Here is a 26,467-nt window from a genome sequence, read left to right as displayed (position 1 = left end):
TCTGTAGCTAGCTAATTTCCTCATTGCTTCAGTTATTCTACAGATAATGCTCTTGTGTTTTCCTGGTACATACCAACTGCGTATCATGAAAGTGATGCTCTTTTCCCATTTGTTTACTTCATTCTTTATGCTAAACTCACTGGTAGTACTTCATCATACCTAGTCAACAGGTATTCTCATCTGCAAAATTTCTGCTTCATTGTACTTAAAATTTGAACTTGACTACTACTGAAGTGAAACATTAAAAAAAACCTATTTATTTGCATTTATTATTTTGTGAACTGTTTTCATCCTCTATCTTTTACACTACAAATTTTTTCTTCTTAGTTTGAAAAGTCTTTTTGTGTTTTAAAAATATTAACCTTTTGGGACCTCTCTGCTGGTCCAGTGGTTAAGACTCCTTGCTTCCAATGCAGGGGGGTGTGGGTTCAATTCCTGGTTGGGGAAGTAAGTTCCCACATGTCGCATGGTGCATCCAAAATATTAAAAGTATTAACCTTTGGTGACATATATTGCCCTCAAGACTTTGAAATCACCTTGTCAACTATCCAGCTGCCAAAAGAAAGCACAAAAATGTAAGAAAGGTGTAGATCTACTGTAACATAATAAATGAATCATACCTTTCTGTGCAACAGTCTAATACATGAACAAATACCTCTCATAAGAGCAGTAAGAATGAACAGTGGAGTGCAATGTAGATTTTTATGAAGCACTCTTGAAAATTTCAAGTACACTAATACATGTTTCATAGTGCACCATTTCTAAACCATTCAATTTCTTTCCAGCTAAAGCACTCAAAAGAGTCTCAAGGACTAAATTACCTGATTAACCCTTTAATGTCAAATACTTACATCACAGCTCCTGTTCACACACTACCAAGTTTACACTGACATCTAAAGGCCCTAACCCACCATCAAAGAAAGTATTAATCCGTCCTTGGTTTATCTACATGACCAAATAATAAGATTTAAGTGATAACCAGCTATAAGATATGTCCTTATTAAATTTGATAGGATTTTTTAAAAGCCAAGTAATGTAATGAAGTTTGCAAAGTAATTTAGATTAACCAGGTTTGACTGCTCAATTTGGAAGTGATTCAGTGCACAGGTAGAGGCACAGAGACAATTTTTAAATATTAGGCTCTGACTGTTCCTCACCAGAAATCCAAGAAAAGTGAAATGAACATTACAATACATTACTTTAACCAGGTTTCGTTACTCATAAACGCGTGCTTATTTTAGCAGTTAAAAAAAAAAATTCCTCCCCACAAGTTCCATTCCTTCTGAAGGAGCTGTTGACATGACTTATCCAGAAAGTACAAAGTAGGATAAGTGAAGGACAACCTAGTTCTTGACATGTTAGTAGTCATCCAAAATGTGTATGTCCCAAACGCGCCCAGACAGGAAGTTTCTGTCCAGGACTTTGGGAGATAGCCAAGAACGTCCAAGTGAAAATGCTAAAACTTGGGAATATTCTCAATGGCATTAAAACCAGCCTGAATTTGGTCACTTTACTCATTTTGTATGTTATGTGTCTATTTATTTATCCTATGTACATTCTTACTTACTTAGAAATGACATGACCTTTGTTGTATAGAAAAACATGGAAACATTAGGTTTACTTACTTGATTTTGCCACTTGTCTTTGTTTTGCCTGTCTAATCTATGGATGCCATTGTATTGGTTTGTGCAAGGACAAGGGCATTTAACAAATGATAACTGATTACATATTACCATGACACTTCATGCCTGTAACGTGTAAATTTGTAGCACACATTCACTGAGACAACTGCTCTGAGATCTAAGAAACTGATAAAGATATATATATCAAAGAAGTTTATATAGCTATACATTGTTTATGCATCTATATAAAATAATGTGTTTCTTATTATGCTTTGTGGCCAAGACAGCTCGAAAAGCATTCTATTAAATGTGTTTTGTCTATGATGAGATGTAATCCTTCAGAGCATTCTCTGACTCATTCTACATGTTAGACAGGCTTCCTTTGTGGCTCAGGTGGTAAAAAAATCTGTTTGCAAAGCTGGAGACCAAATGCTAGACATGTTTTTGCTTTTCACTTTTTCTGCAAATGTTTATTGAGCAGCTGCTATGTTAACTGGAGGTCTTAGTTTAGGAAATTTCTACTTATTGTTACACAAATAGAAGGTTTTAAATAAAAGCTTAAAAACAAGTTAATGCTTAATCAATTATAACTGCTCTTAATGTGCCTCTTGGCCACAAGAACAACTGGAACATGTCAACAATTCTCAGAATGTTTTATGAATTTAAAAACTCAATATGCCAAAAACAAAAAAACAAGCCTGAAACCAAAAAACCTCCACCTGTTCTTAACACCAAACCACAAGATAATCTAAAGAGTTCAATTCTCCTGATCCTCAAATCTCTAATACTGAATCTTAGTATAAAATTTTACACTGTAATTATAGTTTTTATTTCCTCACTCTTCCCCTCTTCTACCTCAAATACTTAAAAATGGCATGTAATATGTTTTAAAATGATGACATTTCAATTTAGAAATGCTTCAGATATATGGTATTCTCTGATGAAGTAATTTTCTACATCAAAGTTTTATTTTATAAATGATACATTCTATGCTTTTAAACAGAGTAGGCTTTAGAAATAATATTAAAGAATTTTATTATTTTTCTCTTCTCTGATCTTTTTCAGATTCAATAAATGTTTGTTTCTAGTTATCATCTGCAACTTCCAAAATCTGATCAACCATATTACAAGCATGTATTTTATAGCAGCAAAAATTCATTTTCTTATTTTTTCAATTATGAGTTTTAAAGTATAAATGTTATTATTACTATTTTGGTTCATTAGATCATGGTTCATGTTAGGCTGGTGACATAAGGCTCATACATATTTTCTAGAAATATAATAAAACAAGTATCATATATTAAAAAAAAATAAGCTCAAAAGATTAAGTTACAGGTTTACAATAGTACTGGGAAAAAGCTTTGTGATGCAACAACACCCTTTTCTAGTCAATCAAGATAATTCAGGTTTGGCTGGACCAGTGCATGCTGTAGCTAGCTTGAACCTTCCCAATTCTGTTCCGTGATATCACATTGGTCACTTGAAACTGTCACAGTGGGAGTATTTACACTACAGAAAAGAGCAAAAGCTATAAATCAGAGGTTCCCTTTCCATTTAACATTTCCCAGCACGGTACAACATTTATTTATTTATTTCCCAGTACTGGCAATATTTATTATTCCTTTAAAATACAATTCAATTCTTTATTATTCATAAGAATTTTATTCTTAAAGATCTAAATGGTTGGTGTTTTCTGTATAAATTTTTATGGAAAAAGATGTAAATGTTTCCTATTAGTTCACAGTAATGGAAATGTTGAATGTTGGACTTTAACTGTGAAGAAATAAATATGTAAGGCTGCATCCATAGAGAAGTTCTTACTTGTCCTTTTTTTAGTCTTCTGGCCATGCCACGTGGCATGCAGGATGGTCTTAGTTCCCCAATGTGAACCAAACCCTCACCCCTTGCCTTGGAAGCATGTCTGAACCACTGGACTTCCAGGGAAGTCCTGTGTTGTTACTTTCTTATCTGGGAGTTGCATGCTGCTCAGGATAAAATAGTCAAAATTTGGATATTTATCTTAGAAGAAAAAAATCACCCTGTTTTTAATTTAATTCACGCTTAAGCAGTAAAACATCTAGACTTTAAAAAGAACCTAACAGATTTTAATTCTCTGTCAAAAATGGCTATGACTTAATGCTAAAAGGTTAATTAAAATACTCTGTAAAGTACAAAAGAAGCAATTTTATTAGATGAACTCATTTATTTGACACATTAAATTAGGCAAAGAAAAATATATGCACTGCATAAAAAGAATCACATTCTCATACTACTTGAACACATAGCAGTGGTCAAAAATAATGAATTGTGGAATGGATCCCAGGATTTAATGCAAAAAATACCCTGTACTGAAAACTTCAGGCTTCTAACTTCACTGAATCCAGTACTAAACGTGCCTCCTTATATTCCTCAGCTTCTTCCAAGTCTTTTTCACTCTCCTGAAATTAAATGTAATAAAAATTATGTTTATTCTTCTTGAACTTCAGTACTTATTACTCAGATATCACAAACTATCAAAGATAAGCAGCTCAAAAATTAAAACAAAATATATATTTTTATATATTGTTATATAATATACAATATTGTATATTCTTATATAATAAACAAAAAACATGGTCATCTAAAACCACTTACATTAAGTAATTAAAACCTCAGGAAAAAGTTAAAACATTGTATTCTCACTTTATTAACACAACAAAATGGTATTATTAATGCACTAACAGTAAAATATTATTTACTAATGCATTACATATATGATGACCAGACCGAAATAACCCTACAGCTACTCAAATGACAAAGAAGGCTACAGATGTCACACTAGAGTTAAGAAAAGTGAACTGTCTTCCTGTTGATGAGTATTATATACCTTACTACATGGGAACAACAGCTTTCAGTTTCTGACATTTAAAGACTGAGTTCTTCCTTGGTATATCATATACAAAACTATTATTTAATAGTAACACATAAATGAAATAATGTAAGTTAATGAGCATAGAGCACAGCCAATTTTGTTGATTTTTTAGTAAACAAAGCTATGGTCAGCAATTCAGGTCAGGCAATAAAAGATGAATATATACAAACAGCTAGAGGGAAGAGGAAATGAAGTGTGTGTACATGTATTTAATATGAAATTTTAAAGGAAAAAAAGACTGAGGGTTTGCTTAATTCAGACTACAGGTAAGAATTCCTTAAACTTCTCTATTACATTTGAACACGCCTTTGTTCTCTGTTAGAACATATAAGCTCTTTGAGGGTACAGACATTGCTGAATATATCCTCACACACAAATACATCATCCAAAGACAATATTATTTTTTAAGCAGTTTTTATTACTTTCTTGGTTACTACATTCATGAGAGAAAAAAGCATTTCAATTGTCAGGAAATACAAATGATGCTGCTGTTCCGGGTAATATTTTAATAGAGTATTTCCTGTTTTCATTTATCTTTTATTTCATCTCTTTTATTTTAAAAACTTAGCTTCATTTTGGCTTTAAAGAGAGTTATCCTGCCTTTAAAAGGTTCCTACAGATAAATACGAGTTCTGTTTCAAAAGTAAAGTAAAATGTATTTCTCTGTTTCGTTTTTTCTACAGACTTAGTCCTGATATTATTTTGGTGGGAAAACAAATCTCATTCTCTTTCCAAGAATATATACATATGATCAACCTGAAAAAGCCTCACTATGTTTGATGTATAGGAAACAACTATGAACAGGAGACAGCTATGTAGCTGGTAATTAATATTAGCTCCAGAACTAGAAACTAAAGGTTAATAAAGGAAATGACAGAATTCATCAAATCATCATCAAATAGCAAAAATAACTGCCTTATACACAGTACTCTGCTTTCATCTTTTTTAAGAAATAAAAAAAGAACTTCTCATTTTTCTTAGAATCCCTTTTTAAAATGATTCTGCCACTATATCACAAGACATTTATACTAGCAAATATGATAAAGAGTGTTACCAGCTCCAAGTTAATATGAAAGGACTGCCTATATATTACTGTACAGGGTATTCTTTCCTCTCTCAAATCATTTTAGGTTTGAATCGGGAAGAATTCCAAATCCTTTGTAAAACAGCCTAAATTCATTTGAAATATCTGGATCTTTTAAAACATCAAACAGAATATTTACATTTAATGTACTAAAAAAGATGTTTATGTGTGAAAATGGAATCATTCAAGATACTGCTGGACAGTATTAGTACTATGAATACCTACCATGATAACTCAAATATATTTCAACTCAGTTTAAATGACTAGAGTGAACATGATGACACAGTGCTTTTACTGGAGGCATGACTTAAACACCACTTAAACTCCACTAATTACTTAAAAATACACTGTACACTGAGCAAGTAAACAAAATGTCACCAACTAGTTTTCAGTGTCAAAGATTTAAAATTTTGGCCTTTGATGTATTAGACTGAAATAACATTGAAACATAAGACAGATAAGTAGTACTTACTAATAACTGCAGAAGATCAGTGTGTGCAGCTTCCAACCTGCGCTGGCAGTCTGGAATCATCATCCGGGACTCCTGCAGGATCTCGGCCTGTAACAAAACGACCTGTGAGACATGCAGAGATGGCAGGACGTACGCATTTAGCTCACACCTCTGAAAACATACAAAATGATTTAGAGGAACAGAAAAAAATTATGGCTATGTTAAATGGTTCAATATTTTAATTTTAATTGTGTTTATTAGAAGTTAGAAAGAATGACTTTCAAACCGTAAAATATACAAAGTACAAGTTTTCGATCTAAACCTTTTTGGTAATCACCTTCTCACGCTAAGTAAAAATTAACTCTGAAAGCTTTTCATAGAGCATTTATTTAAAAAGGTTATTTAAAATAAACTGTTTCTCCTGCTGTCACAAAGCACCGTTATCCAAAATGGGATCAGCTGGTTATATAAACATCTCCTGCATCTTTTGAGTAATAAAGAAAAACAGTGCTCAGATAATATCACATGGAGATAATTACTGCATGAAAAAAGTTATTGAGTTATTGATCACATCGTGTGCACACTGCAGGAGGTTCTAACTGAAAGACAGAGGTGAGGAAAAATGAAGAGCAGAGACCCGCAGGTTCACATTTCTGATGCTTATCATGCATAAAAAGTTATTACTTATCCCTGTGCTTCATTTTAGGGGAGAGATTATTCTCCCCATGCAGTTTGATCCAAATTACCAACCAGGCACCCCTCTGAATCTGAACTTCTGCTTCTATTTCTCCCAAAGACAGACACTACAGAATTAAACACAGGAATCTTTACTTTGGAGGATATTTCTCGACTTAAAATTTCACCATTTGAAGCTGGACTATAAAATATATCAAATCATAAAAAGAAGAAAAATAATCAAATGGATGAATGGGAAACCCAATCAGTTAGAGGGTAAATATATTAGTGTCAGATGTTGGACCTCAAATAAGTCTCTTTCCCAAGGAAATATGAAGCTTTATCTCCTTAAACTAGTCTTAGAAAGAGACACAGAGATCAATGAAACATTTATTTCCAAAAAGTAATGTTTGGTCAAATACCTTTGGTGAAATGGCTACAAAATCTTGAACTTTAACCTAGAAGCTTTATTATCTAACTCACATTAAAAACAAATGACATAATTTAATGGTAACCATAATCCTATCACACTCTAATAGAAACTTTAATGAATCCACTACCTTCTTCCTTTTCCCAGTTTTATCATTGTTCATAATATAAATAAAAATTAAAATTATAATATACAACAATGCTCTCTATCCACATCTCTTTTCTTAGGTGAAATCTCTTGCTGAACTTGTAATTCTTCTGCTAATAAGACACATGTTGAAAATTTCAAACACGGGATCATGACTTTATTTTATAGCTATTCATACCATGCCATGGCAATTCAATCATTGCCATTAATCTATTTTTGAGGACTTCCCTGGTGCCTCAGACGGTAAATAATCTGCCTACAATACAGGGGACTTGGATTTGACTTTAAGTTGGGAAGACCCCCTGGAGAAGGAAATGGCAACCTACTCCAGTATTCTTGCCTGGAGAATTCCATGAACAGAGGAGTCTGGTCCATAGGGTTGCAAAGAGTTGGACATGACTGAGCCACTAACTATTTATTTTTGTGTGTCTGGTTAGTTTGCATACATGTGAAAAGTCAGTGACAGGGACATTTAATTAGGTAAGGAATTCATATTTCCTCCCCTATGGCCCCCCCCTAGTTTATAGGAATTAAACAAGATGAAATAAATATAAAGAATTGGGTTAGACACATAAGCGAAAATGTATACTTATAAAATTTATTTGGCAAGCTTTAGTGTTGTCATGGACATGAACTTTAAACAATGCTGTCCAAAGTACCTTCTATTCATTACTGTTCTATATCCCTCAATTAATCAAATAGGATTCTGACTTAAGAAGGGCCAAAGCTCAGTCTCTCCCATATATCAGTCTCATTTCATACAATAAGCTTACTATATAGTCGTAGGATGTCAGGTACAGGGGATATAAATATGAAAAAGAGAAGGTCTCATCCTCCAATCCACATGGGAGAATAAACATGCAAATAAACACTAACACTGTTTCACTGGACTTTATCCAGTACAGTGATAATTATGGTTTGGGATCCATAAACCACATCCTTATCAAGGCCACAAATCATATACTTTACCTTCCGACAGTGAATTACAATTGTCAGGAATAATTTTAAAAGACAGTATATAAGGTATGATTATACAGTAAAGACACCCCTCAAAACATGTGAATAAATGAAAAAAGTATTATCATTCAAAGTGTTCTTTTTGGAAGTAGTCATTCAAATGAATGGTGCCTCTGTTTAAAACACCTGGATAAACTGTCAGTTTATTTCAGTGCTATGACAAGACAGGCTAACTAAGGATCCTGGGGGAAGCTTAGCGAGACTTGTTGCAACAGTGAATAAACCACTGAACTCAAATATGATCAACTTCACTCACAATCAAACATACATACATTGGAAAGGAAAAATCTATTAGCAGATCTTTAATTTTTCAAAAAGAAGAGTGTGTGAAATAACCTAGCCAATGGTTTCTAGCTCCTTCAGTGACCCAGATCATTTATGCAGGGCTGGCTATACCTATAATAATCTATGGACAGTCTAATGTTAGATACTGGCTGCTTCTGGAACCGATGGTAACTGTATTAGTTTGCCAAATTGAGCTCTAAGAGTAGTTCAGAGATTACCGGAACGCTGGTTAAGTCTCTTCTTTTATATCGTGCTAAAATGGTAATGTGATAATAAACAAGTTAAGAAACCTATTTGATGAAGAAAAAAAAACAGTAACTATGTGAGGTGATGGATATGTTCAGTAGCGTGAATATGGTAGATACTTTACGAGGTATATGTACATCAAACTATCAAGCTGCCCACCTTAAATATACACATTTTGGTTTTTTTCCCCCTTTCCCCCCATATTTTATTTTTTCCCTATTCCCATCACATCTGTAGTTAGCAAAACCAGTCAATTGTATAAGATGGATTTAGTGAGAAACTTTAAACTTTCATTTATAAAAGAATGTGCTGATTCACAGAAGAAATCATTGCTCTCACAACGGGTCTCAATCTGGAATCCACAAATGCTAGTAAGTCAACTTTTAAATGTTTTAATTTGCGTTAAACCCAAGACACACTGTAGAAATCCACTAAGAAATGTTTTTTAGGCTGAACACCTGTTTCCCCTTAGAGCGTGTACATGTGAGTTTCATTTTACAGTCACTGCAGTCCCCCCACTGCACCAAGATCACCTAAACTCTGTGTGTAGTAGTGCAAATGTTCTTAGTTATACCTTAATTTACAAGAGGCAGTGCTGAAGGAACTCATTCTAAGCAATCGACCATTTTGCCTGTGTGTTTGTGTGTGTGTAAGGCACAACTAGACTGATTCAGTGCAGGTTGCTGCTGCTGCTGCTGCTGCTAAGTCGCTTCAGTCGTGTCTGACTCTGTGCGACCCCATAGACCCCATAGCCCCACCAGGCTCCCCTGTCCCTGGGATTCTCCAGGCAAGAACACTGGAGTGGGTTGCCATTGCCTTCTCCAAAATATATACATTTTAATTTTACCTCAATAAAGCTGGGGAAAAAAGATATCTAAGAAACAGAAGCATAGAGTTAGAAAGGACATAACCACATCTGGGATGTCATCCAGACCAGTGTCCTCAATCCACAAACAATAAAGCCGAGTCTGAGTGTGATCAGCTGGTTAACCGGCTGTGAGTTACAGCCCCTGATTTCAGCTCTAGCACGTGTGTTAGTAGCACCAGCAGTCAGCAGCCAAGACAGAGCCCATGGCATCACCTCCTCCTTTTCCTGCTTGTGAGCAGGCACCTCCCACAGTGAATTTGGTCTGGCACTGTGAAATCAACAGGATGTGGCAGAAGGGGCATTCTGAAACTGAAGACCTGAAGCTGCATCTTAAGAAGCCTTGTAGCTTCTACATGGAATCTCTTGGAATGATCACTTTGGGAAACACTTCTCTTAGGACCCAGTCACCATGCCATGAAGAAGACAGGCAGACAGACAGACAGAAAGAAAGAAAGAAAAAGTTCATTTGACTTGTGTTCTGTGGCTATTGATGAATGGTTAAGGATGGAAGAATCCTATGAGTCAAAAATAATCTGGGCTCTAAGCACTGACATACCAATAATTACTTAAACATGAATGGTCTAAATTTACCACAGGTGTACAAGAAACTCACTTCAAATGAAAGAGATAGGTAAAAAAAGAATAGAAAAAAGATATGCCATGCAAACATTAAAAAAAAAGACAGGAGCGACTATATTCATATTGGATACAACAGACTTAAGAGTAAAAAATTATGAGGGACACAGAGGGATATTACATAATGATAAAATGATCAACCCATCAAGAAAACACAGTGATCCTAAATATGTATATACTAAAAAAAGAGCTTCAAAACACATGAAACTAGAAACAATAAAGCTAAAAGGAGAGAGAGAAATACAGCTGAGGATTCCAACACTCCAGTTTTAGCAAATGACAGAAGTACTAGAGAAAAAGAAATCAGCAAAGATATAAAAGAACCCAGTAACATCATCAAAAGATATAACTGACATTTATAGAACACTCTACACCTATGAAACAAAAATACAAATTCTTTCCAAGCACCTATGAAACATTCTCTATAGTACACTATATCCTGGACCAAAAGGAACAAACAAAATGAAAAAAAAAACCTCAACAAATTTAAAAGTACTGAAACAAAACATAGTACATGTCTGACTATAATGGAATAAAATTATAAAACAGTAATAGAAAGATAGCAGCAAAACCTGTAAACATTTTATAAATTAAACAACATACTTCTGAACAACTAATGGGTCACAACAAGGAAGTCTCTAAGGAAACAGAAATACACAGATAAATGAAAATACAACATATTAAAATTTCTGGGATTTTCAGCTAAAGCAATGCTGAGAGAGAAATTTAGAGTATTAAATGCTTAGATTTGTAAAGAGGAAAGCTCTCAAATTAAAAAGCTAAGTTTTTACTTCAGGAACCTAGAAAAAGAAGAGCAAGATAAACCTATATAAGCAGAAGAAAGGAAATAACAAATACAAGAACAGAAATCAATAAAATGAAAAACAGAAAGAGAACAGAGGGGGAAAAAAACAATGAAACAAAGCTTTATTTTTGGTAGACTTCTAGTTAACACTGACAAATATACAGTAAAAAGGTACAAATTGCCACTAACAGTAACAAAATAGAGAATGTCAGTACAGATCTCACAACCAACAAAAAGAGAAAAAAATGCTAAAAGTAATTTTATAATGCTCACAAATGTTCATAATGCTCAGTAATGTTCATAATGTTCATAAATTCAATCACTCAGAAGACATGGACCAGTTCCTTGAAAACTATAAACCACCAAAACCCAACAGATAAACTGAACAGTTCTATAATTATTAAATAAATCAAATTTTTAATTAAAAAGTTCTTGAAAAAGAGCTCTCCAAGCCTAGATGCTTTTACTGAACAATGTTTTCAAATATTTAAACACTTAACACCAATTTTATACAAATCTTCCAAGAAAAAAGAGGGAACACTTCCCAACTTAATAAAAAAAACTTCAGACCATTATTTCCCATAAATTTAGATGCAAAAATCCTCAATAAAATACTAGCAATTCAAATCCACCAATTGAGAGAATTATACAACACAATCAAGGTTGGTTCGATATTTAGAAATTAATCCATGTAATTCACAGTTTCAACAAGCCAAAGAAGAAAACTCACGTGATCTTACCAAAAGACACAGAAGTATTTGACAAAACCTAATACCTATTCATGACAAAAATACTCAGCAAAACCATAAACAAAGAACTTCCTCAACTTGAAAAAGACCATCTACAAAACCACTACAGCTAACATTTATATAATGGTAAAAAACTAAATGGTATCCCCTTAAGACTGAAAACAAGATAAATACGTTCACTCTCACCACTCCTATTCAACATAGCACTGTAAGCTCCAGCCAGAGCAACAAGGCAAGAAAAACAAATAAAAGACATGCAGATTTAAAAGAAGCGAAACCGCAGTGTCGTGTTGGCCGCTCAGTCAGGTCTGACTCTCTGCGACTCTATGGACTGTAGCCCAGGTGGCTCCTCTGTCCATGGGATTTTCCAGGCAAGAATACTGGAGTGGGTTGCCATTTCCTCCTCCAGGGGATCTTCCCAACCCAGGGATTGAACCCATGTCTCTTACATCTCATGCATTGGCAGGTAGGTTCTTTACCACTGGTGCCACCAGGGAAGCCCCAAATGAAACTGTCTTTATTTGCAAATGACAAGATTGTTATGTAGAAAGTCAGAAGGAATCCACCCAAAACTCCAAGAACTAATCCGTGAAGTCAGCAAAGTCAAGGTTGCAGGTTTTAAGATCAACACATAAAAAACTGACTACACTTTTATATCTAACAATAAATACAGCATTAGTAACTGAAACTAAAAACTAAAACTGAAACTAAATACAATACCCTCAAAAAAAAATGAAACACTTAGGTTTAAATCTAACGAAATATGTATAGGATCTGTATGCTAAAAATTACAAAATATTGGATTGACCAAAAGGTTCATTTGGAAAAACCCAAATAAATCTTTTGGCCAACCCAATTCTAAGAAAGAAATGAGACCTAAATAAACTGGAGAGACTTGCCATGTTCACTGACTGGAAACATAGTAAAGACATTAATTCTCCCCAAGTTGATCTCTAGGTTTAATGGAGATCATTATTTGAAAATTTTTACAGAAAGGCAAAAAAATTAGGAAAAATAATTCTGAGAGAAAAAGCGGCAAGTGAGAGGGCTCGCTCTTCCCAATGTTAAGGTTCATCATATAGCTATAGTATTCAAGACGGTGAGGTACTGGCAGAGTTAGACACGGATTAATGGACCAGATGAGAACCTGAAAACAAACACACAAACAAGTTCCCCTGGTTTCTGACAACGGAACAAAAGCATTTCTGTGGAGGAAGGATAGAACCTTTTCAACAAACGCTGCTGGAACTGGGCACTCAGGCAAAAAGATGAATCTTTAACTAAACCTCACACCTTACAGGGGCTTCCCTGGTGGCTCAGACCATAAAGAGTCTGCCTGCAATGCCAGAGACCTGGGTCTGATCCCTGGGTTGGGAAGATCCTGTGAAGGAAGGCATGGCAGTCCACTCCCAGTATTCTTGTCTGCAAAATTCCCATGGACCGAGGAGCCTGGTGGACTACACTCCATGGGGTCGCACAGAGTTGGGCACGACTGAGCGACTAAGCACACACACACACACCTTAAATAAAAACTAACTCAAACTCAATTGAAGCTGGGAATGTAAGAGATAAATAAAACCACACAACTTTTAGAAAACAAAAAAATCTTCAGGACCAAAGTCTAGCCAAAGAGGCCTTAGATTTGACATGGTTCACAAAAGGATACATTTGCTGTAAAGGCTATGTTTTCAAAGTTAAAGACTGTTGGTCAATAAAAGATTGTATTAAGAGGGTAAAAAGACAAAATGAGGACTAAAAGAAAATATCTGCAAACCGTATATCCAACAAAAGGCATTTATCTAGAAAATATTAAAAATTCTCAAAACTGAAACAAAATACCTAATTAGAAAATGAGCAGAAAATGAGAAGAAGTTCTGTATTATTAGTCATTAGGGAAATTCAAATTAAAAGCAAAATCAGCTGTCACTATACACTAATCATGTAGATGTGATGGGTAAAGGTCAAAATTAAAATGGTGAAAACACCAGTGATAACACCAGGACTCCCCTGGTGGTCCAGGGGTTGAGAATCTGCCTGCCAATGCAGGGGAAACAGGTTTGATCCTGGTCCAGGAGGATTTTGCATGGCACAGGGCAACTAAGGCCGTGCACCACACCAACTGTGCCAGCGCTTTAGAATCTGCATACGGCAACTACAAAAGCCGAGAAGCCCTGTGCTCCACACAAGAGAAGCCACCACAGTGAGCAGCCTGCACACAGCAAGGAAGAGAAGCCCCACTCACTGCAACTAGAGGGAGTCTGGGCAGCAGTGAAGACCTGGCACAGCCAAAAATAAATAAACAAAATTAAAAAGAAATAGTGATAACACCAAATGCTGGCAAGGATGTGAAGTCAAACCATCAAAGATGACTGATATAAACATAAAATGATATGAATACAGCCACTCAGAAAAGATCTCGGTAGTTTCTTTTAAAGCAAAAAATGTACTAACATGACCCAGAAATTATTTGGGCATTTATCTCAAAAAATGAAAACTTATGTTCATGTAAAAATTAAGTACGATGAGGAAGGTGGAGGAAAAGAGGAATATTGTAAGCAGAAGAAGGCTAACATCAATGTTCGGTTAACTTCTGAATGCTGTGTTATATTTTTTAGCCAGAGAACGAAGGACCGCAGAATAACTGGTATTTTGGCTTGCTAGGGCAATGAAACTTCTGCCTAGTTTACTTTAAAAGAACCAAAATGAGGCCTATTCCAGGAGAGAACAATTTTGGTAATCAATTTCAGGTAAGAAGTTTGATAGGGACAGCACTGAATGTGTAAGTTATAAAACAGGGCTGGTTCAGAAGATCCAGGAAAGCTAGAGCAAATGGAACCAAGTGAGAGACAAGCCAAGATAGTGAGAAGTGAGTGCAGACGGCACTTAGCTCAGAAAAAGAGGAAAAAAAGGGAAAATAGGAGAGAACCCTCAAAATCTGGCATTTGGCTCTCTTGCTATTTTTTATGAGGGGTGTCAGCAAATGTCAAGAAGCAATGACTGGCCTTAAAGCATTAGGCAATTAGGGACAGAGCAGTGCTTCTGGCAACGCAACTCCCCTCGCACGCAGGAAAAACATAAATGGCTGCACAAACAGCACAGGCAAGCTAGGGAAAGGGACTGAGAAAGGCAGGTAGGCTGAGCTAGAGTAAAGACAAAGTTCCACGAGACTCTGAAACAAAACTGGACAACTGTATATATTGCAGGTTGAGAATAGCAAACATGAAAAATTCATTGCTCTGTAATTAGATATGGGATGATACTCTTACATTTAAGTACTAGGCTGACTATGAATCTAGGAAGTCATGTTATAAACCATGACCACTGTGACAAAAGAATCTTAACATGGCTGAGTGTAGAAAGGGTTTTTGAATAAATATTTTTCCCTTTTATGGGATTCCCTGGTAGCTCAGTGGGTAAAGAATCCACCTGCAATGCAGGAGACCCTGGTTCAATTCCTGGGTCAAGAAGATCTGCTGGATGGGCTACCCACTCCAGTACTCTTGGGCTTCTCTTGTGGCTCAGCTGGTAAAGAATCTATCTGCCTGCAAGGCAGGAGACCTGGGTTTGATCCCTGAGTTGGGAAGATCCCCTGGATAAGGGAAAGGCTACCCACTCCAGTATTCTGGCCTGGAGAATTCCATGGACTGTCCATGGGGTTGCAAAGAGTCAGACACGACTAAGTGACTTTCACTCACTTTTTCCCTTTTATATCTGCATATGCAATCAATGATATAACCAGTAAGTGGCTAATATCATCAAATAACAATTAGAACAGGATTCAATAGAGTTAATTCTTACCTATCAAGCAGTAATTTTATTGAAAGATAATATACAAATATTAAAAATTAAGTAAAACAGATTCTGTGATAATCTGTGGCACTATTTGTAGAATCTGTTCAGAAAGGTGGTGCAGTGGTACAGAATCCGCCTGCCAGTGCAGAAGATGCAAGAGATGCAGGTTTGATTCCTAGGTTGGGAAGATCCCCTGGAGTAGGAAAAGGCAACCCCTCCAGTAAGCTTGCCTGGAAAATTCCATGGACGGAGGAGCTATGGTCCACAGGGTTGTAAAGAGCTGGACTCAACTGAGCACACAGAAACGTTTAGAAAGGAAACATATCCCCCATTCCATGTAACTTACAACTCATATTCTAGCTATAGGACTATTTTAAAATACATTATTGGTGACAAAAAGCACAGAGTAGGAAAAAACTAAACTATACAAGTGGGAAAACAAACTCGATGGGATCCAAGCAGGACCTGGGTGAATTAAGTGATACACTACGTTACAATGCTTCTCACTAGATGTGGGAAAATAGAGTACCTTAGTGAGAGAGGTACAAAGGGGATATGGATATTTATGGAAGAAGCTGTCAAAAAACATTTAACATAATTTTAAGAATCAAAAAGTTAAATTATGTATGTAAATCCTCATGAAGAGCAGTTAGTTTACAAAAAACATACTGGGGGACACATTATACCTACATACCTGTTTACAAATCCTCCCCCATAAAAATGTCCTTTGCTATATCACACACAAAGGAAGGCAAGCTCTCCTGGAAAGTCAAGAAAATAAGAAAGTTCTCTTTCTGGATAGCCTAAAGAAAGAAGACATTTCAGGTGTGACTGCATTCCTTTAGCATCACAGAAAGCAACTACCTACAGAGAAGTCCATTTTAAGGGATTAATTTTGCTTAATTAAGCCTGGAGCTAAGGATGCATTATTACCATTCTATATAACAAAATTTATATGATAAAAACCACTGTGAGTTCATAAAGCTGATTTGAAAAAACAAGTCTTGAGATATTATCTATATAAGCTCTTGTATATTCTCCTTTTACCTAGTGTCATCTGGATTTTATTCTAAATTCATTAGACACTGGATTTTAGGTAATAGAATAAGTAATATGGTACACATTCTAAAGAGATCAACCTGGCTACTGCGGTATGAAAGAAATGTAGGCTTATCAAGAGACAGTATCAACAAGGAGGCTCCTGCAGTAGTCCAGGCAAGAAATAATAGTGGACTGGACCAGGATAGCGACAGCAGAGAAAGAAATCAAGGGAGAAAGAAAGAGGACTTGGTGATCAAGAAGAGACCTGTAAGTTTTGATTTGAGTATCTGCGTAAGCAGAGGTACCATTTATTGAGAGGGGGGAAACAAGCGCGAGAATAGCTTCTTCTTCGGAGGCGATGAGCTGGATTGAGGGAAGACCAAGATTCTTAGCTTGAACACAGAAGGGAGGATATGTCAAGAGGTGATCAGCTGAATGCATGCATCTGGAATGTTTTCTATCGGGCTCAGAGACAGACAGTGGCATGAGAACGAATGCCAAGTAAGCAGGAATTCTGGGTTTGTTTTGTTGTTTTACTGCCACATCTAAAACAGTGCCTAAAACCGCATTTGGCAAGTAGCAGGGGTTTAATAAATATCTGCTGTGTAAATAAGTGAATGGTCACAAAGATGGTACTTAAAGTTATAACATGGTATGAGATTAGAGAGGAACTACAGACTGAAGTCTTAAGGTAAAATTATATCTTAAATAATAATTTTACCTGTTTTTTAATAGCATAATTTTCACCATCTTCGGCTTTCATTTTTTCAATCTTTTCTTCTTGTTGTTTTGCTTCTTTTTCATACATCATTTTTTCTTTGACCAATCTATAAATAAACCAAAAATGTTTCAGAGAATTAACTTTCTTTCTAGCAACTGACCACAAGAAACAAAGGAACGATGTAACTATAAAGCATACTTTAAAAAGCATATGTAAATAGACAGGGAGAAAGGAAGGGAAGAAAATAGTTTAGCTGTAGATGTATGAGCCTTATACTCTTAAATTTTATACCTGATTAAAGCAAATCAACTTATCAAGGCGTAGTATTCTTAAAATTTTAATTAAAAACACATTCTATTATAGCAATTGTATTTACAATACAAAATAACATTTCTTTATTGCTTGCTTTATTTACTTAAATTAAGTTATAATTAATAATATTATATTTGTTTCAGGTACATAACATATTGATTTGATATTTTTATACATTATAGGGTGATCATCACAATAACTATACATCATGTGTAACCAATAAAGCTGTATCTCTTAATCCTTTTCACTTATTTTGTCCGTCTTCCCTGACCTGTCTTCCCCCTGGCAACCACCAGTTTGTTCTCCGTATCTATGAGTCTATTTGTTTTGTTTTTCAGATTCCACATGTAAGTGAAATCATTTGGTATCTCTCTGACTTATTTCACTCAGCATCTATACCTTCCAGGTCCATCTATGTTGCTGAAGAGACATATTCAAAAAAACACTGCTAAGACCAAAGTAAATGAGGTGACTGTCTATATTTTCTTCTAGGAGTTTTATGATTTAAGATCTTATATTCAAGTCTAACCCATTTTGAGTTTATTTTTGAATATGGTGCAACAAAGTGTTCCAGTTTCATTCTTCTGCATGAAATGAAGTTTTCCCAACAACATTTATTGAAGAGACTATCTTTCCCGCATTGTATATTCTTGTCTCCTTTGTCACAGATTAATTGACCATATGAGTGTGGGTTCATTTCTGGACTTCTATTTTGTTCCATGGATCTAAGTGTCTGTTTTAGGGCCAGTACCACATTATTGACTATTTGGGGCCGTCTGAACATGGAACAACAGACTGGTTCCAAATAGGAAAAGGAGTACGTCAAGGCTGTATACTGTCACCCTGCTTATTTAACTTCTCTGCAGAGTACATCATGAGAAATGCTGGACTGGAAGAATCACAAGCTGGAATCAAGATTGCCGGGAGAAATATGAATAACCTCAGATATGCAGATGACACCACCCTTATGGCAGAAAGTGAAGAGGAACTTTAAAAAGCCTCTTGATGAAAGTGAAAGAGGAGAGCGAAAAAGTTGGCTTAAAGCTCAACATTCAGAAAACAAAGATCATGGCATCTGGTCCCATCACTTCATGGGAAATAGATGGGGAAACAGTAGAAACAGTGTCAGGCTTTATTTTTTTGGGCTCCAAAATCACTGCAGATGGTGACTGCAGCCATGAAATTAAAAGACGCTTACTCCTTGGAAGAAAAGTTATGACCAACCTAGATAGTATATTGAAAAGCAGAGACATTACTTTGCCGACTAAGGTCTGTCTAGTCAAGGCTATGGTTTTTCCTGTGGTCATGTATGGATGTGAGAGTTGGACTATGAAGAAGGCTGAGCACCGAAGAATTGATGCTTTTGAACTGTGGTGTTGGAGAACTCTTGAGAGTCCCTTGGACTGCAAGGAGATCCAACCAGTCCATTCTGAAGGAGATCAACCCTGGGATTTCTTTGGAAGGAATGATGCTAAAGCTGAAACTCCAGTACTTTGGCCACCTCATGCGAAGAGTTGACTCATTGGAAAAGACTCTGATACTGGGAGGGATTGGGGGCAGGAGGAGAAGGGGACGACCGAGAATGAGATGGCTGGATGGCATCACGGACTCGATGGACGTGAGTCTGAGTGAACTCCGGGAGTTGGTGATGGACAGGGAGGCCTGGCGTGCTGCGATTCATGGGGTCGCAAATAGTCGGACACGACTGAGCGACTGAACTGAACTGAACTGAACTGATGGCTCTATTCAAGGCTATGGTTTTTCCAGTGGTCATGTATGGATGTGAGAGTTGGATTGAGAAGAAACCTGAGCACCGAAGAATTGATGCCTTTGAACTGTGGTGTTGGAGAAAACTCTTCAGAGTCCCTTGGACTGCAACGAGATCCAACCAGTCCATCCTAAAGGAGATCAGTCCTGGGTATTCATTGAAGGACTGATGCTAAAGCTGAAACTCCAATACTTTGGCCACATCATATAACGAGCCGACTCATTGGAAAAGACCCTGATGCTGGGAGGGATTGGGGGCAGGAGGAGAAGGGGACGAGAGAGGATGAGATGGCTGGATGGCATCACTGACTCGATGGACCTGAGTATGGGTGAACTCTGGGAGTTGGGGATGGACAAAAAGGCCTGGCGTGCTGTGATTCATGGGGTGGCAAAGAGTCAGACATGACTGAGCGACTGAACTGAACTGAACTAATCCAAACTTTTACACATGTACCTGAAACAAGCTAATGGTAAAAGCTCAGTTTGCTGGGAAAGGAGTCAGAATATTACATGCCAAATCCCAAAGAAAGAAAGATTAAGTTATTTTCAAAAACAAAATCTTTTAAAAAAGTATATATCATGTACTTAATTTTACATCTCATTTTCCTTGTGTGAAGGACTGAGATATATAATTTAGATATGGTTCTTGCACAGACAAGCAGTGGAAACAAGTATTTATTAAAGCAAGAAAAGGTATTGATATAGATCAGGAAGATTTCCCACAATAAAGACCAGAGCAATACAAAGTTCTACTGATTATTCCTCAGATAATCAAAATTCAATTAATCATAATAGTGCAATCTCCCCTAGTTCTTGTTAATCAAACTTTTAATGTAAAAGAAAAGTGCAGTTCAAGAAAACACTAATATCCCTACATATATATTATCTTAGGAACAGAAGGAAAAAACAGTTCACAGTTCCATACCTATTAAAAGTAGCTTTCTCCCCCTGGCTTGAAAACTTACTTCTAGAACTATGCTCTGAGAAGGAATTTAAAAATCATACTAGAGGATAGCTTCTGTCTAATCATTTGAAAGGAAGATTAAATGTATTTCAAAAAATAACACAATTTTCATATTCTAACAGAATTAAAATAAGTTCACAAATCTAAAAAGTCATTTGTCATACTATCTAGAAGGTTTTAGATTTAAAGTCTGGATTTAAATCACCACATAAAATGCATACTAAATATTAAAACACTAAAATGTTCCAGTTTGGAATTTTGAGTTGTACAAGCAAGGTTCTTCATGATCACGCACTAGCAACATAGATGGAAAGAAATCTAACAAAATGTTAACAGTATTTATAGTAGAATGTGACCTTTAAATTCTCATCCTGACATATCTCAAAGTGGAAAAAAAAAGCACCAAATAGGGATAAATTCTACGCTGCCATGAATATAAACAAACTACAAAAGATTCTCAAATAACAAGTAACAAAATATAGCCGGGCAACTATCTATTTGTGGTTACCTGAGAAGAAAAGTCCTAGTGATATGGGGTAGGGGTGGTCAGCTGGGAGGTAAATAAGCTTTCATTTTATGCCTTTCAATAAAAGTTTCAGGGTCCCCCCCCATATGTAAGTATTACTTTTATTTAAAAAGTAGATGCTTATAATTAATTTCGGAGTGGCACAATTTTGAATTATTTTAAAGTCTGCTAGTTTTTCCTTTAGCTATATTTTCTAAGTTTTCTGGAATAAAGCAAAATTCAATTAGAAAGATACCAGAATATATCTAATAGCTGTACTTCTCTAAACACTGATCCCTTTTGCTAGTTTTCAAATGCTATTAAAGTAAGTACAAATAAATATAAAGTCATAACTTATTATATTTTAAAGGCATAATTAACTGAAAATGTTTATTAGCCTTACAAACCCACATGTACAGAGAAACACAGCAAGTTCAAAATTTGGTCACTTTTAGCAGTTAGATAAATAAATATAGAAAAGCAAAATAAAGAAACAAAAAAGCAATAGAAAACGACATACATAAGGAGAAATTTTAAGAAATGACGGCTATCAGGGTAATAATAACCAAATGAGAACAAACCATTTAACTGTCTCTGTATGGACACAAAGCGACTTCAAATATGTAGTTAGTCATACTCATCACTCCGCGTGACAATTACGAACAACTGGGCAGTCTTGTTTCATGTGCCTCCTGCTACTTACTTATGTATTTATTTATTAGTATTTTCAGACATTTTGCCTTTGGTTTGATTTTTGAGGTTAAAAGCCTATGATTTCTACCTCCCTCCTCACCTCATACCACATACAAAAATTAACTCAAAATGGATCAATATAAAAAGCAAAAGTTATAAAAGTTTTGAAAGAAAAATGTAGGTAAATCTTGATGACTTTGGATTTGGAGTTTTATATATGACACCAAAAGCACAAGAAACAAAAATGTTGACCTTAAACCCATGCACCTATAGGTGACTTATTTGTGACAGAAGAGGCAAGAATATACAATGTGGCAAAGATAGCTTCTTCAATAAGTGCTGTGGGGAATAACTGGACAGCTACATGCGAAAGAATGAAATCAGAACATAATGCCATACACAAAGATAAACTCAAAACAGATTAAAGAACTAAATGTAAGACCAGAAACTATAAAACACTTAGAGGAAAACATAGGCAGAAAACTCAATGACATAAATCAAAGCAAGATCTTCTATGACCCACCTCCTAGAGTAATGGAAATAAAAATAAACAAATAGGGCCTAATTAAACTTAAAAGCTTTTTGCACATCAAAGGAAATGACCAACAAGGTGAAAAGACAACCCTCAAAATGGGAGAAAATAATAGCAAAGGAAACAAGTGACAAAGAATTAATTTCCCAAATATACAAGCAGCTCATACAACTCAACACCAGAAAAACAAACAATCCCATCAAAAAGAGGGAAAAAGACCTAAACAGACATGTCTCCAAAGACGACATACAGATGGCTAACAAACACATGAAAAGATGCTCAACATCATTCATTATTAGAGAAATGCAAATCAAAACTACAGTGAGATACCACCTCACACCAGTCAGAATGGCCATCATCAAAAAGTCTACCAACAATCAATGCTGGAGAGGGTGTGGAGAACTGCTGGTGGGAATGCAAACTGATACAGCCACTACAGAAGACGGTATGGAGATTCCTTAAAACACTAGGAATAAAACCACCGTATGACCCAGCAAACCCACTCCTAGCCATACACCCTGAGGAAACTAAATTGAAAAAGACACATGTACCCAATTTTCACTGCAGCACTATTTACAATAGCTAGAACATGGAAGCAACCAAGATGTCCACGGACACATGAGTGGGTAAAGAAGCTGCGGTACATGCATAAAATGGAATACTACCGCCATAGAAAGGACCATAGTTGACTCAGTTCTAATGAGGTGGACGAGCCCAGAGCCTATTATACAGAGTGAAGTAAGTCAGAATGAGAAACATAAACATCATATGCCGTGCTCAGTGGCTTCAGTCGTGTCCGACTCATTGCGACCCCATGGACTGCAGCTGACTCATGTATGTGAAATTGAGAAAGATAGTACTGATGAATTTATCTGCACAGCAGCAATGGAGAAACAGACATGGAGAACAGACCTATGGACACAGCGAGAAGGCAGGAGAGGGTGAGATGTATGGAGAGTAACATGGAAATTTACATTACCATATGTAAAACAGCCAGCCAGTGGGAATTTGCTGTCTGACTCAGGGAACTCAAACAGGGGCTCTGTGACAATCTAGAAGGGTGGGATGGGGAGGGAGTTAGGAGGGAAGTTCAGGAGGGAGGGGGCATGAGTGTACCTATTCTTGTTGATGTCTGACAGAAAACAACAAACTTCTGTAAAGCAATTATCCTTCAATTAAAAACTAAAGTGGCAAAAAAAAAAAGTGCTGACTTTCATCAAGATCAAAAAATTTTGTGCTTCAAAAGATTATCAGGAAAGTGAAAAGACAACCACAGAATGGGAGAAAATATCTGCAAAGCATATACTGGATAAGAAATCTGTATCTAGAATATATAAAGAACTTTTACAACTCATTAATTTAAAAAAGTTTTTAAAAATTCAATTAAAAAAAAGCCAAGCTGAATAGACATTTCTTTAAAGATGATATACAGGTGCCCAATCAGCAAATGGAAAGATGCTCAACATCATTAGTCATCAGAGAAATGCAAATCAAAACCATAGCGAGATAGCACTTCACACCCATTAGGAAGTTTATAGTCAAAAAGTCAGATAATAACAAGTGTTATTAACAAGAATGCGGAAAAACTAAAGCCATCAAACACTGCCAGTGGAAACGTAAACTGGTACAACTGCTTTAGAAGCGTGGCCATTCCTCAAAAAGTTAAATACAGAGTTACCACATATCTCAGGAATTCCACTCCTAAGTATATACCCAACGGAAATGCAAACATATGTCGACATGAAAACTTGTACACGAACGCTCAGTGCAGCATTACACATGCAGAGGTAAAAAGTGGAAGCAACGCAGAAGTCCATGAACTGATGAATGGACAAGCAATATATGGTATACCACACAATGGAACAACAGCACACAAACCATGAATGACTGAATCACGGTATCATCTGGGTGGACATTAAAACCACTATGCTAAATGGAAGAAGCCACCCATAAAGGCCACTTATTCTATGATTCTATTTAGAGTACAGGTAAATCTACAGAAACAGAAGGTAAATTAGAGACTGCCTAGGACGGGGGATGGGGCTTCCCTGGTGACTCAGTGGTAAAGAATTCACCTGCCAATCCAGGAGATGAGGGTTTGATTCCTTGGTGGAGAAGACTGTCTGGAGAAGGAAATGGCAACCCACTCTAGTAACCTTGCCTGGGAAAATCCCATGGACAAAGGAGCCTGGAGGGATACAGACGATGGGCTCGCAAAGAGTCGGATGCAACTCAGGGACTAAAACAACAACAAGGATGGGGGAAATAGGAAGGTAAGAGCTAAAGGGTTTGGTGGTAATGAAAACCTTCCAGGGAATTCCCTGGTGGTTCAGTTCAGTTCGGTTCAGTCGCTCCGTCGTGTCTCACTCTTTGCAACCCCATGGACTGCAGCATGTCAGGCCTCCCTGTCCATCACCAACTCCTGGAGTTTACTCAGATTCATGTCCATTGAGTCTGTGATGCCATCCAGCCATCCCATGCTCCGTCATCCCCTTCTCCTCCCACCTTCAATCTCTCCCCGCATCAGGTTCTTTTCAAATGAGTCAGTTCTTTACATCAGGTGGCCAAAGTATTAGAGTTTCAGCTTCAGCATAAGTTCTTCCAACGAATATTTAGGACTCAATTCCTTTAGGATGGGCTGCTTGGATATCCTTGCTATCCAAGGACTCTCAATACTCTTCTCCAACACCACACTTCAAAAGCATCAATTCTTCGGTGCTCAGCTTTCTTCACAGTCCAACTCTCACATCCATATATGACTACTGGAAAAACCAAATCTTTGACTAGACAGACCTTTGTTGGCAAAGCAATGTCTCTGCTTTTTAATATGCTATCTAGGTTGGTCATAACTTTTCTTCCAAGGAGAAAGCGTCTTTTAATTTCATGGCTGCAGTCACCATCTGCAGTGATTTTGGAGCCTCCAAAATAAAGTCTCTCACTGTTTTCATTGTTTCCCCATCTATTTGCCATGAAGTGATGGGACTGGATGCCATGATCTTAGTGTTTTGAATGTTGAGTTTTAAGCCAACTTTTTCACTCTCCTCTTTCACTTTCATCAAGAGGCTCCTTAGTTCTTCTTTGCTTTCTGCGATAAGGGTGGTGTCATCTGCATATCTGAGGTTATTGACATTTCTCCTGGCCATCTTGATTTCAGCTCATGCTTCTGAATGCCAGCCTGGCATCTCTCATGATGTACTCTGGATGTAAGTTAAATAAGCAAGATGACAATATACTGCCTTGACATACTGCCTTCCCGATTAGGAACCAGTCTGTTGTTCCATGTCCAGTTTTAACTGTTGCTTCCTGACCTGCATATAGGTTTCTCAAGAGGCAGATCAGGTGGTCTGGTATGCTCATCTCTTTCAGAATTGTCCACAGTTTATTGTGATCCACACAGTCAAAGGCTTTGACATAGTCAATAAAGCAGAAATAGATGTTTTTCTGGAACTCTCTTGCTTTTTCCATGATCCAGTGGATGTTGGCAATTTGATCTCTGGTTCCTCTGCCTTTTCTAAAACCAGCTTGAACATCAGGGAGTTCACGGTTCACGTATTGCTGAAGCCTGGCTTGGAGAATTTTGAGCATTACTTTACTAGCGTGTGAGATGAATGCAATTGTGCGGTAGTTTGAGCATTCTTTGGCATTGCCTTTCTTTGGGATTGGAATGAAAACTGACCTTTTCCAGTCCTGTGGTCACTGCTGAGTTTTCCAAATTTGCTGGCATATTGAGTGCAGCACTTTCACAGCATCATCTTCCAGGATTTGAAATAGCTCAACTGGAATTCCATCACCTCCTCTAGCTTTGTTTGTAGTGATGCTTCCTAAGGCCCACTTGACTTCACATTCCAGGGTGTCTGGCTCTAGGTGAGTGATCACACCATTGTGATTATCTGGGTCATGAAGATCTTTTTTGTACAGTTCTGTGTATTCTTGCCACCTCTTCTTAATATCTTCTGCTTCTGTTAGGTCCATACCATTCTGTCCTTTATTGTGCCCATCTGTGCATGAAATATTCCCTTGGTATATCTAAGTTTCTTGAAGAGATCTCTAGACTTTACCATTCTATTTTCTTCCTCTATTTCTTTGCACTGATCACTGTGAAAGGCTTTCTTATCTCTCTTTGCTATTCTTTGGAACTCTGCATTTAAGCCTTTCACCTCTCTTCTTTTCCCAGTTATGTGTAAGTTCTCCTCAGACAACCATTTTGCCTTTTT

The 26,467-nt window shown here is 36.6% G+C and overlaps 1 protein-coding gene across 2 annotated transcripts in view; it reads right to left on the bottom strand.

The window, feature by feature from the left end:
• Positions 1–3,795: 3,795 nt before the first annotated feature.
• TBCA (tubulin folding cofactor A) overlaps positions 3,796–26,467 on the bottom strand; it is an 86,263-nt gene continuing 63,591 nt past the window's right edge. Inside the window, exons 2-4 of one of the 2 annotated variants that reach the window (XM_068966077.1) lie at positions 17,481–17,586; positions 6,090–6,176; positions 3,796–4,060 (exon numbers count right to left, since the gene is read on the bottom strand). In XM_068966077.1, the coding sequence (XP_068822178.1) occupies positions 3,980–4,060; positions 6,090–6,176; positions 17,481–17,586 (274 nt within the window). In that variant the 3' untranslated portion in view covers positions 3,796–3,979. The remainder of the gene's footprint in view (positions 4,061–6,089; positions 6,177–17,480; positions 17,587–26,467) is intronic. The other variant, XM_068966078.1, reaches the window with a different exon arrangement.

The sequence above is a fragment of the Capricornis sumatraensis genome, chromosome 2, assembly GCF_032405125.1.
Source record: "Capricornis sumatraensis isolate serow.1 chromosome 2, serow.2, whole genome shotgun sequence".
NCBI classification, from domain to species: domain Eukaryota; kingdom Metazoa; phylum Chordata; class Mammalia; order Artiodactyla; family Bovidae; genus Capricornis; species Capricornis sumatraensis.
The sequence above is the reverse complement of the archived record's forward strand: the minus strand, read 5'-3'. Positions and strand labels throughout refer to the sequence as shown.